This window comes from Schistocerca cancellata, chromosome 3, assembly GCF_023864275.1.
Source record: "Schistocerca cancellata isolate TAMUIC-IGC-003103 chromosome 3, iqSchCanc2.1, whole genome shotgun sequence".
Lineage (NCBI taxonomy): Eukaryota > Metazoa > Arthropoda > Insecta > Orthoptera > Acrididae > Schistocerca > Schistocerca cancellata.
The window spans coordinates 856,458,180-856,471,569 of NC_064628.1; the positions used below are offsets into that span (position 1 = coordinate 856,458,180).

A 13,390-nucleotide genomic window follows, 5' to 3' on the forward strand; every position below is an offset into this window, starting at 1 on the left:
ATAGCGCCAACCTCAACCAGAGGAGTAATCGATAGCGTCTTGCGCCCGACAGCCGCGCCGCGGCTCATTCACATTATCATTCGCTTACAGTTCTAGGAACTTGTACATTAAGACCATATTTGTGCAAAGTAAATAACAACATATTAAAGCAGCAATAGATTCATGGATGAAACCTGGTGGATTTACACCATTTCAATTATGTTTTAATCCTGTTGAAAAATATTTATTTTCCATCACAGACCACTTCTTCATTTCTCACTCAGTGCCTCACAAAAGAAGTGAAGCACCGAAAAGGAAGGAGGAAACGAATTGAAAATTCATGAGTTGAGGGCTTTGTGAACTTACTGCAGTGACTAAAAAACAGAGTCAAATTTTCCAAAATCCTGGAAGTGTTAGCCCATTTATCAGAAAGGCGTTACGAGCACTCAGTCCTGGATGCATGCATTGGTTCTATTGCCGTTGTATCCGAGGCAAGCTGACCTACAGATGTTGTAACTGCTCCTCTATCTCCTGGCCTGCCTCGGGCATGGATGTATGTGATGTCCTTAGGTTAGTTAGGTTTAAGTAGTTCTAAGTTGACATCCGAGCTTGCCCAACGTGTGTTCTGTCAGGCAGAGATATGGGTATCTCGTTGGCCATAGGAGTACCTCATCAACATGCTTGGTGCTTCACTTTGTCAGAAAATTAGGCAAATTTAACGTACTAGTAGTTTAATTCGTCCACATAGTAGGTCTGAATGGTGTCTTCCGAAACAGGTTCCTTACACTCTAGTCCTATCAGTAGAAAACAGCTGTGGAATGAATCCAGTGCACCTCACGAAACACAGAGGAGCGAACGAGCATCAGTAAACGATAATTCTCTCTGGTGTCCTGTGGCTGATTCTAGTTTTTTGTTAGGCAATACAACAGTCTGCAAACCACATTTCTCAAACGGTTTCTGGATTTTGTCCTAGATTACTAGTTGTATCCAGTGCTTTAGTTTTCAAATTATGTTGCAGAATGCATTAACAATGAGGTTCTACGTATGTTACACAGGGAAGGAGGAACATTCAGCAAGTGCCTGATGTACAACGGAAGCGCCCTGGACGCTGCTTCCGAGGTGCCCTGCCAGCACGGCTGGGAGTACGACGACACGTGGTACACTCAGACGGTGCCGTCAGAGATGAACTGGGTCTGCGACGACATGCACATCGTCAGTGACGTCATGTTCTACGCACAGAACATTGGAGCAGTCCTGGGACTGCTGTTAGGCTACATGGGTGACATGTAATTAAAAAAAATCCTTCTATTCTTATTATCTTTGTATTTTCTGTTACCATTTGGTCTTAAAGGATATGAACAATCCCTGTTTGTCAGTACAAGAACGGGTAGTGGCATTGCGATCGCCCGTACACCAGAGCGCTACATCTGACTGAAGGGAGCAGTGAGCCACTTGGAGAGCTGGCACACGCTGAGTTGTAAGCTCACAAACAACCAGCAGAAGTTGCCGCCAGCTCTCCATGCAACCACGTGGCGGTAGGAATAATGCACAGTACGTCCATGAAATGCAGTTCATATTTAGGGAGGAACCTTTACTTGAAGGAAAATGACTTCCTGCAAAGGAGAAGAAGATTCACTGAGGTCAGGCTGAAGCAGGTCTTATCTGAAAAATCCCCCCAGATGTCTGGCAAATGTTTTATGAGTGCGTGCATGGCGAGAACAGGGCCCTAGGGTGTCGCGTTATTTCTTGCTAGCCAGTGCTGATATTTAACTCTCTGACTATACTTTTTCTTCGAATTCTTGTGGAGCAGCCACAATTGTATTTTGAAAATTTCAGTAGCCGCACAACAGCTGCTGCATCATAAATATTTTTATTGCCTACACGACTGATTTCTGAAGACTAAAATTCTGTCATCTGGAGTATAAAAAAAGAAGAACGTTTTACCGATTGAGGTAATCTCCCCCCTCCTACCCCATCCCCCCCTTCTCCCCCAGCGTTGTCATGGAACGAAAATTTCGGTCACACAGCATGGGTTAAAATGGCTCTGAGCACTATGGGACTTAACATCTGTGGTCATCAGTCCCCTAGAACTTAGAACTACTTAAACCTAACTAACCTAAGGACATCACACACATCCATGCCCGAGGCTGGATTCGAACCTCCGACCATAGCGTTCACGCGTTTCCAGACTGAAGCGCCTAGAACCGCACGGCCACAACGGCCGGCTTCACGCAGCATGGGAACTGTTCATGGCATCCTTGGTCACCCATTTGCAATTCAGGTGCAGAACTTTACATCAATGACAACACTCGAACGGGAGACGACCTCAGTCAGTTAAGAGTTTTTTTTTTTTTTTTTTTGTATGGGGTGCCATTGGTTACACGTCTCTGTCACCTCTTGTTCGCATTGACGGCACTTTGAACAGTGGACGTTACATTTCAGATGTGTTACGACCCGTGGCTCTACCCTTCATGCGATTCCTGCTAAACCCTACACTTCATCAGGATAATGCACGACCGCATGTTGCAGGTCCTGTACGGGCCTTTCTGGATACAGAAAATGGTCGACTGCTGCCCTGGTCAGCACATTCTCCAGATCTCTCATCAATTGAAAACGTCTGGTCAATGGTGGCCGAGCAACTGGCTCATCACAATACGCCAGTCAGTACTCCTGATGAACTGTGTTATCGTGTTGAAGCTGCATGGGCAGCTGTACTTGTACGCACCATCCAAGCTCTGTTTGACTCAATGCCCAGGCGTATCAAGGCCTTTATTACGGCCAGAGGTGGTTGTTCTGGGTACTGATTTCTCAAGATCTATGCACCCAAACTGCGTGAAAATGTAGTCACATGTCAGTTCTAGTATGAATACTCGTTTGTCATCTGCATTTCTTCTTGGTGTAGCAATTTTAATGGCCAGTAGTGTATAATTACGGCGAGGATGGCAGCTAATGTCTTCAATTCCTTTGTGTCTTGACACATTTTACAGAAATATCTGGGAAATGGAATATTTGTGAAGCAAGCGGATATACGCTGGTTGCAGGTACGGACGTCGCCCGCTGCAGTTGGCCTGCGTGGTGATGCATGTCGTCAGCAGGGTGGCGATGCTGTTCACGCCGTCTCTGCTCCCGCTGTTTGTCGTGGCGGAGTCGCTGGTGGGGGGCGCTGTAGGCGTAATGCTGGAGTCGGCGGTATCTGTAGGTGAGTAGGGGAAAACAATGTGTTGCAGCAACGCGAGAGCGACGTTTAGAAAAACCTTAAGAAGTATTTTTCATAGAAAGAACGGGAAACTACTCTGACAGAGGGCTTCTCCTGTTTCTTTACTCTTTTCTTCTTTGATAACTGTTCTCGAGCTTCCATCCGGACCGCGTGGTCATATGTCCAGGAGCTTCGAGCTGAGAACTACACTCATGCTCATAAATTAAGGATAATGCTAATACATGGTGAAACAACTCTCTCGTGGGCGGTCTGCGGTTTTAAATGACCTCGGGGTATGACCATGCGGGTTCATTTGACCTGCGGTCGGCGCTCGATGGCGCTGGCAGCAGTCCGCATACACAGAGGTATGTTGGTGCATTTCAGAGTATGGGGCAGCGAGTAAGTGTGCAGACGTGTTCAGACGTGCTAGTGGTGTGTTGAAGATGGCTCAAATAGCACATATTGATGACGTTATGAGGGGTAGAGTACTAGGGCAACTGGAGGCTGGTCAAACACAGCAGGTCGTATCACAGGCCCTCTGTGTGCCACAAAGTGTGATCTCAAGATTATGGCAACTATTCCAGCAGACCGGAAACGTGTCCAGGCGCTACAGTACGGACGTCCACAGTGTACAACACCACAAGAAGACCGATATCTCACCTTCAATGCCCACAGACGGCCACGCAGTACTGCAGGTAGCCTTGCTCGGGACCTTACCGCAGCCACCGGTACTGCCGTCTCCAGACACACAGTCTACAGACGACTGAACAGACATTGTTTATTCGCCCGGAGACCTGTAAGGTGCATTCCCCTGACCCCTGGTCACAGGAGGGACCGTAAAGCCTGGTGTCAAGAACAGAGTACTTGGTCACTGGAACAGTGGTCCCAGGTTATGTTCACGGACGTCCAGGTGTAGTCTGAACAGTGATTCCGGCCGGGTTTTCATCTGGCGTGAACCAGGAACCAGATACCAACCCCTTAATGTCCTTGAAACGGACCTATATGGAGGTCGTGGTTTGATGATGTGTGATGGGGTTATGATTGATGCACATACACCCCTGCATGTCTCTGACAGAGGAACTGTAAGAGGTCAGGTGTACTGGAACATCATTTTGCACCAGTATGTCCGCCTTTTCAGTGGTGCGTACAGTGGGTCCCACCTACCTCCTGATGGATGATAACGCACGGCGCCACCGAGCTGCCATCGTGCAGCAGCACATCGGAACAGAAGATATCAGGCGAATGGAGCGGCCTGCCAGTTCTCCAGACCTAAACCCCCTCTTTGTTGACCTATTGCTACACGTCTTCAAACCACTAGTACTCTGCAGGAGCTCCGACAGGCACTGGTGCAAGAATGGGAGGCTATACCCCAGCAGCTGCTCGACTACCTGATCCAGACCCGTTGTGTGGCCTTTGTACGTGTGCATTGTTATCATATCCCGTATTGATGTGGGGGTACATGCGCAGGAAACAGTGGCGTTTTGTAGCACATGTGTTTCGGAGTGGTCTTATCAACTTATCACCAATACCGTGGACTTACAGATCTGTGTCGTGTGTGTTCCATATGTTACTATGCTATTAGCGCCAGTTTTGTCTAGTGCCACGTTGTGTGGCACCGCATTCTCCTTTTATCCTTAATTTATGAGCGTGAGTGTAGTTGGCGAGGCACTGAATGTCGTGTGAACGCTGCTGCTGCCCTTATGTGGCCGAGCTACCTTCTGCGAAAACACTGCTACTCACTACGGTGCCTTATATGGTAATTTTATCGTTGCGAGCCCGCATGAGCCTTCCAGTAGCCGGATTCCAAGGTGTGTTCAGCTGCAGAGTGGTCTTTATTAAGGGTGTTGTCAATCTTTTATGACGCTACTCCAGAAATTATTGATCCGTTTAATAACAGATGTCTTGTCGAATGCAATTCGGTGTACATTTTCTGTTTCCTGCTGTCGGTGATTTCTCAGGATACCGCAGGCGGTAACACCTCTCGTGTTCCACAAGGCGCTGTTTAATGGTACGCACAGTGTATCCGACGTAAATGTGCCCACAACTAGACGGCATTGTATGCACGCCTTGCGTTGGAAGGCTTACATCGTCTTTCAGCGGGCTCATGAGCTGTCGAATTTTTGCTGGAGCCCTGAAGACCTGACTATTATATTACTTGTGATATTAAAAATTTGTAGACTGACAAATAACATTGTAAATTTAATAAAAGTTCATCCGATTACACGTATTCTTCTCATTATATCAATTATAATATAAATAGTAAAGAAAATGTCTATGTTGAAAATAAAAATAACTGACGAACGGGACTCGGCTGACGCCCCTTCATGATGAAAATGGCCACTCACAGATGTATGTTTGACGACGGAAAGTATCTTGCGATTTTCTCAATAACGCTGGAGAAGTACGCGCTACTGCTTACACATTTTGTTGTCCTCGTGGAGTACTACGAGTGTATGAAGTTTCCAGTAAATCCGCGTTCCAGACGTCGTGGCCTCCCTTTGTAAGTGCTAAGCAATGCTCTAGGCCGCGTATAGAGCGACGCCGCTGGACAGTCGGTGGTTGGAGACGAATTGTTTGGAGTGATGAATCACGTGATACCCTGTGGCAATATAGTGGAGGGGTTTGTCTTCGGCAAAATCCTACTGAACGTTACCTAAGATCATGTGTAGTGTCTACAGTAAAGAACCCTGCAGTTGGTGTTATGATATGGCAATGTTTTTAGTAATTACTGTCTACTGCTTTTCCTGCGCTTAAGAAAACAACACTAAATTCGGTAGCATATCAACTCATTTAACAGCACTGTGTACTGCGCATGGTACAGGGCCACTTAGGAGACGTTATTTGTTTGGATTAGCACGACAACGCACCCTGTCACAAAGCAGCATCTATGAGGCAATCGTTTGTCGACAATAACATTCCTGGAATGGACTGACCTGTCCATAGTCCATTCCTGAACCTAATGGAACACTTTCCAGGCGAGTCAGAACGTGTGCTTCGCTTAAGACTCCAGTGGCCAGCACCTCTTTCTTAAAGTGGAGAGGCCTTGCACTGCACTCGACATCAAATGGGCAAACGGATGTAGTCAGTACGACTACACGTAAAGAAACGGTGGCAATTGACGAGGATAAAACAAATAATAACGCCGAAAGGGAAAACGCTACAGTTAGAAAACCACTCAATATGAAGCAGCTGTATGAAGACATGATGGTATTTATTGAAAATGAATTCTGTGGGAAAAAGATGACACAGCCCAAGAACAAGCGGACTAAAAGTGGAATTACCGGCAAAAATATCGCAATGCGCTATAAAGCAGGCCTTATTAACTGGCAGTGCAGTTCGGAACACCTACAAAAATAAAACGAGAGAATATTAACGAAACTAGAGAAAACACGCAGATGTGTGGTACTAACAGAGCGACCAAGTAGAGATGCAAGCAAAACAGCTCCTGCAGCTGAAATCGCAGCAGAGCAAGCAATCGAACAAAATGTTTTGCTCATAAAGTCAAGAACAAATGAAGAGGCAAAGACAGTGCAACAAAAGCTGACGAACTTAATGAAGCAGACCAAAGAGAAAATTTGTAATCGTCTTCGAAATTGCTACATGAAGGGTCACGAAAAAGATAATCAACAACAAAAGGGTGCAAGAGAAACTGATTTGTGAATAGCCTAAGATTAAGAGACCTTTAATGATTGTGTACCACATCCCAGTGGACACAAATGCAAAGACACCGAAAGACTCAATACACTTGAAGAACCCTGAAGATGAACTGCCCAAGGAAACCTTCCGAAACGGCTTTACAGTCCATTTCAGGACAGAACCAGTGGGAAGAAAAGTGGTCCATCAAGTTACTGAAATGAGAGCCCCCTGGTTATAACAGCACTCGTGAAGCGACAAAAAGTATGTCTTGGATTTCATTCGGCTTCAGTGAAAGACTTTCTAGTAGTGAGGAGGTGTTTTGAACACCAAGACCTTGGTCATCTGGCAGAACATAAAACATTATGATAAACAATTAGTAATTTGTGGACATTGTGAGTAAAAAGGCCAGATCAGAAAATTCAGCATTGAAAACAAACAAGTGGCAGTGTGTGTACCATGTAAATACAGATGTAAAAATACACGAGGAAGAGAGTGATTAATGTTACACATATCAAATCCTCCTAACAATGAAGAATTTTAAGAACGAATTATGGAGAGGCGTCTCATACCATTAGAAAGCAATGAGCACTCTAATGGTACCATAAAGTGTGTTCTATGTAAGGAACATAAATCACCAAATAGGAGGAGGAGGGACGACGAAAGAGCAAGAAATTTCTGCCAATAAGTGGACAGTAAATACCATAGAAGAGAACATGTGACACAGACTTGCGAAAAATCAGGAGAAAAGTTTTCGGAGAAAATTTAAAACTATGTGATATAAGACAGAAGCAAGAACACAGACGGTTATAGGAGTGACATTATACTGTAAGTTATCAGGATTTATTGATAGAAACTGGGTAGTTCTTGGTAGAATGCGACAGCACAAAACCTGAGGAAAATACTGCACTGCCTAAAGAAGTAAAAGATGATTCTAGAATGCAGGGTATGAATCAGCAACAAAAACAGTACGAAACCCGGAGACAGTTCATATAGAAAATAAGCATCTACTGCAGAGAAGTAAACAATAAAACACAGAGCGAAACAGATCTGCGACACATTTATAAAAGTGTAGTGTAATGGCGACTTCTGCTACAGAATGTATCAGGATGACCAAATGTAGCAGGGAGACACCAAATGCAGTGGGTGGGTGCCAGGAGGTGCCGTATTAAAATTCGGTGAGAACTTTCCCAAATGATTTATTGTTTCAAACTACAGTGTCCTCGTTCACCTCTGTCTGCGTCACTGGGCCCCGCAGTGCTGAGGGAGCACCCGAGCAGCCTGTGATATACAATGCTGTGTCGTGCTGGCCTTGACTGGCCCGCTGCGTTCTGATGCTGTCAGGATGGGTGCACCAGCAGCTGACTCAGCGCCCATCATCCTCGATATCTCCGTGCTGCTCTGCCAGGAGCCGTAGGCCATTCCCACTGTTGCTTCTTCGTCACTGGCATAGCTGAGATCACAGCGGCAAGCGCCAACGATCCGGCGTCCGAATCTGTGACCCTCATCTTGGGATGTCTCCGGCGTTTGTTGCTGGCCGAGACGACTGCCTGCGGTACCGAGCAAAACAGTGGTGCACCACTGGCTGGCTGTGGACGCCACGTCGGCCTCAGAGGGTCGAACTAATGATCTGCCATGGACTGGGACACTCGCACTCCATCTGTTGCTGCGTGTAGCCGGTGGTGTGACATGCCTCGTCATCCATGAGAGCTGCCACACTTGAACGAATCTCGTTGGAAAACGACACCCATTTGTATGTGGCTGTGCACCTCTGTTTTGCTAATGTGCCGCTCCAAGTCACATATGCACCACAATTGGGTTGCGCCAGTGGGCCCCTTTTGCCTGTAGTTACGCCGTGCAAACCGCTGCATTTACTCTTTTCAGCGGTTCGACGACTCCTTACTTTGCAACCGCTGTTCAGTGTAACTTACTGCACTCTGGCCTGCACCTGGCTGTAGCTTGTGCTCAGAAATGTTGCACCGAATCTAACTTTCATATCTTAAACTGTGGTGCCGCTACATTATTCCCCTTTTTGGAAAGACCCAGTCCCTGGGTCGACCCTTAACTAGCTCTTAACTTGTCTGGGTCAGCACCTATTTCATATTCCCTTACTACCAGAAAACTTAAATGTGACCTAGTGCCCTTGAAACACATTACATGAAACAAAACGTAAAAATTCCGTACTGGACGACCACTGCCTGATCAACCCCTTACCTACTCACCTCACGCCCTCCGTATGCAATGCACTGGGACTTGGACTACCCTTGGTTCCCTTTTGGAATTAGCTCTCCACCTGATCAGAAAGTAAGCAACACACAACAAAGTTAAGGCTGTGATGACACTTGGCACAGAGGTGCTCAAAATGATTGTAATTTGCCTTTTTGTATTTCCCTATACTGAGCGACATGTTGATCAAGCTGTTCAGCTGATATGCGCCCCTCCTACCCTAAAATGAACTGGTTTACGGATCTCAATCCATCATTTTATAATGTGATGTTGATATAATACACAGTGATTTTTACATGTTCACGACCTCTTGTGAGGAAATACATCACACATAAATCAGTTTGTACATACATTTTATAAGGAAGCGGAGAGACGATTTGGTAATGATGGCTCATTGTTCTCACCATCATAAGCTTTTAGTTCCCTTTTGTTTAGTCACAAGCACTGGCAATTATTGCGTTGGTAGAACACCATTGGTTCGCCTTGTCAGTGTCTTACCTGTGCGGCATGAAACGAACAAAGAAAACAACATTTTAGTACAAACGTTATATGCAAAGCACGTAATTAAATATTACATTTCACTGCCTGCCTGGTGTGTTGGTCAAGCAGGCACTAAAGATGGTGCATTTAGCTAATATCTGGAACACCATATATTCCTCACCCTAAGCCGAGCGATCTTAAGTTTGATTTTAGAAGTTCACCATTGGGAACAAAGATTTGATACATTTTTTGACGAAACTGACTATCTTCTCAGTGAGGACTGACGGCGTCGATAACTGGTCGTTTCGCAAATTCATCGCCTTTATATTAATAATAGTAATGAATGACTAACATCCGTTTGTCACTTACTTTGTGACGTTTATGCAGTTGCTTAGCAAAAGTTTTTAATAATGTTTTCTAGATAAATCTACTTTAAAAGCCTCATAAAACTAAGTTTCATGTAACTTTCCACTGAGTGTCTTTAACATTAGTTAGCCTTCGATCTCTCTCTCTATCCCTTATACGAATACACGAGGCAATATTAACTGTACTACTTAGAAGACAGCTTAACGAAAGGTGAACTACATTTGCAGCATTTGTAGATTTGAATAAACCTTTTGACGATGCTGGGTGGAATACTCGCTCTAAATTTCTGAAGGTAGCAGGGGTAAAATACAGGAAGTGTAAGGCTGTTTACAATTTGTACAGAAACTAGACGGCAGTTCAAATGGCTCTGAGCATTATGGGACTTAACATCAGAGGTCATCAGTCCCCTAGAACTTAGAACTACTAAAACCTAACTAACCTAAGGACATCACACACATCCATGCCCGAAGCAGGATTCGAACCTGGGACCGTAGCAGTCGCGCAGTTCCTGACTGTAGCGCCTAGAACCGCTTGGCCACCCTGGCCGGCAGACGGCAGTTATAAGAAACAAGGTGCATGAAAAGGAAGTAATGGTTGAGAAGGAAGTGAGGCAGGGCTGTAGCCCATCGCTGATGTTATTCAGTCTCTACAATGAGCAATCAGTAAAGTAAACCAAAGAAAAATTTGCTGTAGGAATTAAATTTCAGGGAGTAGGAATAACAACTTTGAAGTGTGCCGATGATATTGTAATTCTATTAGAGACAGCAAAGGATTTGCGAGAGGAGTTGAACGGAATTGACGAGAAGGATATAGGATTAATATCAACAAAAGCATGGTAAGGATTATGGAATACAGTCGAATTAAATCAGGTGATACTCAGGGAATTAGATTAGGAAACGAGACACTTATAGATGGGTTTCGTTATATGGCAGAAAAATGACGGATGATGGCAGAAGTAGGGGTTAAAAAATCTAGACTGTCAACGGCAAGCTTTCTGAAGAAGAGACATTTTTAACATCGAATATGCGTTCAAGTGTTAGGAAGTCTTTTCTGGAAGTATTTGTGTGGAATGCAGCTATGAATGGAAGTGAAACGTGGACAATAAACAGTTTAGATCAGAACAGAAGGTTTTGAAAGGTGGTGTTACAGAAGAATAATGAAGGACAGATGATCAGATCACGTAGCCAATGAAGAAGTGCTGAATCGAAATAGAGAGAAAAAAATTTATGACCGAACTTGATTAGACGAAAAGATTAGCTGACAGGACACATTATGAGACATCAAGGGATCACCAATTTAGTATCGGAGGGACGTGTGGGAGGTAAAATTTGTAGAGGGAGACCAAGAGAAGAATACAGTAATAAGATTTAAGAAGATTCACAAGGATGTAAGTTGCAGCAGTTATTCGGAGACGAATACTTAAGACTTCACATAACAAAATTACAAGAATGTTGCATAAGTAACGTCCGTCATACACTGAAGAATCATCATTCTTTCATACCTTAGAACTGCTGTGTTTATTCCCTATTAGTGCTGAGTTATTTTTACATTCCATAATTTAATATTTCTTTACACGAAAAAAATAACATTTTAGTACATACATTGTGGTGTCACCGCCAGACACCACACTTGCTAGGTGGTAGTTTTAAATCGGCCGCGGTCCATTAGTACATGTCGGACCCGCGTGTCGCCACTGTGTGATCGCAGACCGAGCGCCACCACAAGGCAGGTCTCGAGATACGGGATAGCACTCGCCCCAGTTGTACGGACGACTTTGCTAGCGACTACACGGACGAAGCATTGCTCATTTGCCGAGCAGATAGTTAGAATAGCCTTCAGCTAAGTCCATGGCTACGACCTGGCAAGGCGCCATTAGTAACATTGCATGTATCTATGGAGTCTCACTTATATCGTCAATAGCGATGTACCAAGGATGGAATAAAGTTAAGTATTCCAGAAGCTACGTACTTTTCTTGATAACATTCATTACGTATCCTGTTACAGACCTATAACTTGCCTGCTAAACGCGTGCCTTTCGGCTACTTCCGTGGCGTGGCTGTCTTGCTACGCCACAACACACATCATACACAAAATACGTAAATAAATAATATACTTTTGTTGACTAGCTAATTTGGCTGAAGGGGAAACCAAGGATTGTACAGTACACTAAAATCTGCAGCAGCACAAAATGGCACCCTAACAAAATCACATACGGCTAAGGGTATGCTCAATCTGAAGCAGGTTCTGTCTTATTCTGTATCCTTGGTTTCCTTTCAGCTAACTTAACTCTGTTAGCTGTAGGGAGCCGCTTACCTCCAAACTACAGCGCATCGTGGAACTCACGCATAAAGATCGTAGCCACAGGTAAAAAAAATAAAAAATAAAAAAAACACCCTGGATACTGCTAGTTTAGATTTGTAGACACACTCTAAACAATTTAGCCACAAGTATGAAAATATGTCGCAAAACATATGTTCCTAGCCCCCTGAACCAATTTCAGTATGTCAACTGACTACTTCGAATAATAAGAGCACAACTTTCATCACTTTGAAAACACGCAGTTTCATGTTGTGACATGTGAGATGAGTGCGTAGAAATTTGCCTGTAATCGCATTATAATAACAACACGCACAAGGTTCCTGTCAGCTGCTTTATGTTCTCTATAGCCGTTTTTATTTTTGTGCTTTGTTGGTAATGTGAAATTTCTCCGAGGCAATTTATATGATTTCTTCATTATACGTTAATCTGATCGAACTCTGATTTTGGTCGTATAATATTTTGCTCTATAAATTTAATGTATATATTATGTAACCTTAAGTATTATTCATTTGTTTGTTGTTATACTAAGTGTAGCATTTTATTTGTAAATGTTAGTGTACACGGTAATAAGGAAGTGTATCACGTGAAATAACTTAAAATAAAAAAGCGTGACATTTTAAATTTAGTAATTAAATAAGATGCTGATTTTGATATTTCAGGGACGGAATTGACGGATATCAGAAACCGCTCTTGTATCAATTGCATGGCATGCATTGGTTTACCTATAGGATTGGTGTCCGCCTGCTTGTGTGTTCAGATGTTTCCCAGCTGGAAGCACGCCTTGCTTTTTGCAGTACTGTGCTGCCTTATATTACTACTCTTCTGCAGGTAAGATGATGGGTATATACGAAGGCCTGCTGATAGGCGATTTGAGATTTAATATTGCGAGTAAGTTGAAAACGTAAGTAATGTCAGACTTACTCGTTTTTGCAGAAGTATCAACCGATATGCAATATCGATGCCTCTTCCTATGTGCGTGTAATAAATGGAACTTCCTCATCTGTAACCCTTTTTTTGTGGACAATGTATAGAGGTGCATCTCTCAAGGAACGTCGAGCACCCTTTTTCATGCTGATGTCGGTGGCCACGTGTTGTGGCGTGACATCGAAATCGTTGACGAGCCGTTATCATTCATGACCGCTGCAGTGTCGCCGACGTGCACATCTCTCCCAATGGGGTTTCACACGCTAT

General features: G+C 44.1%; 1 protein-coding gene across 1 annotated transcript in view; it reads left to right on the plus strand.

The window, feature by feature from the left end:
- Window positions 1–1,161: 1,161 nt before the first annotated feature.
- The window catches only part of LOC126176611 (solute carrier family 22 member 5-like), a 96,392-nt gene continuing 84,163 nt past the window's right edge, over window positions 1,162–13,390 (plus strand). Inside the window, exons 1-2 of the mRNA XM_049923771.1 lie at window positions 1,162–1,265; window positions 3,021–3,178. Of these exons, the coding sequence (XP_049779728.1) occupies window positions 1,162–1,265; window positions 3,021–3,178 (262 nt within the window). The remainder of the gene's footprint in view (window positions 1,266–3,020; window positions 3,179–13,390) is intronic.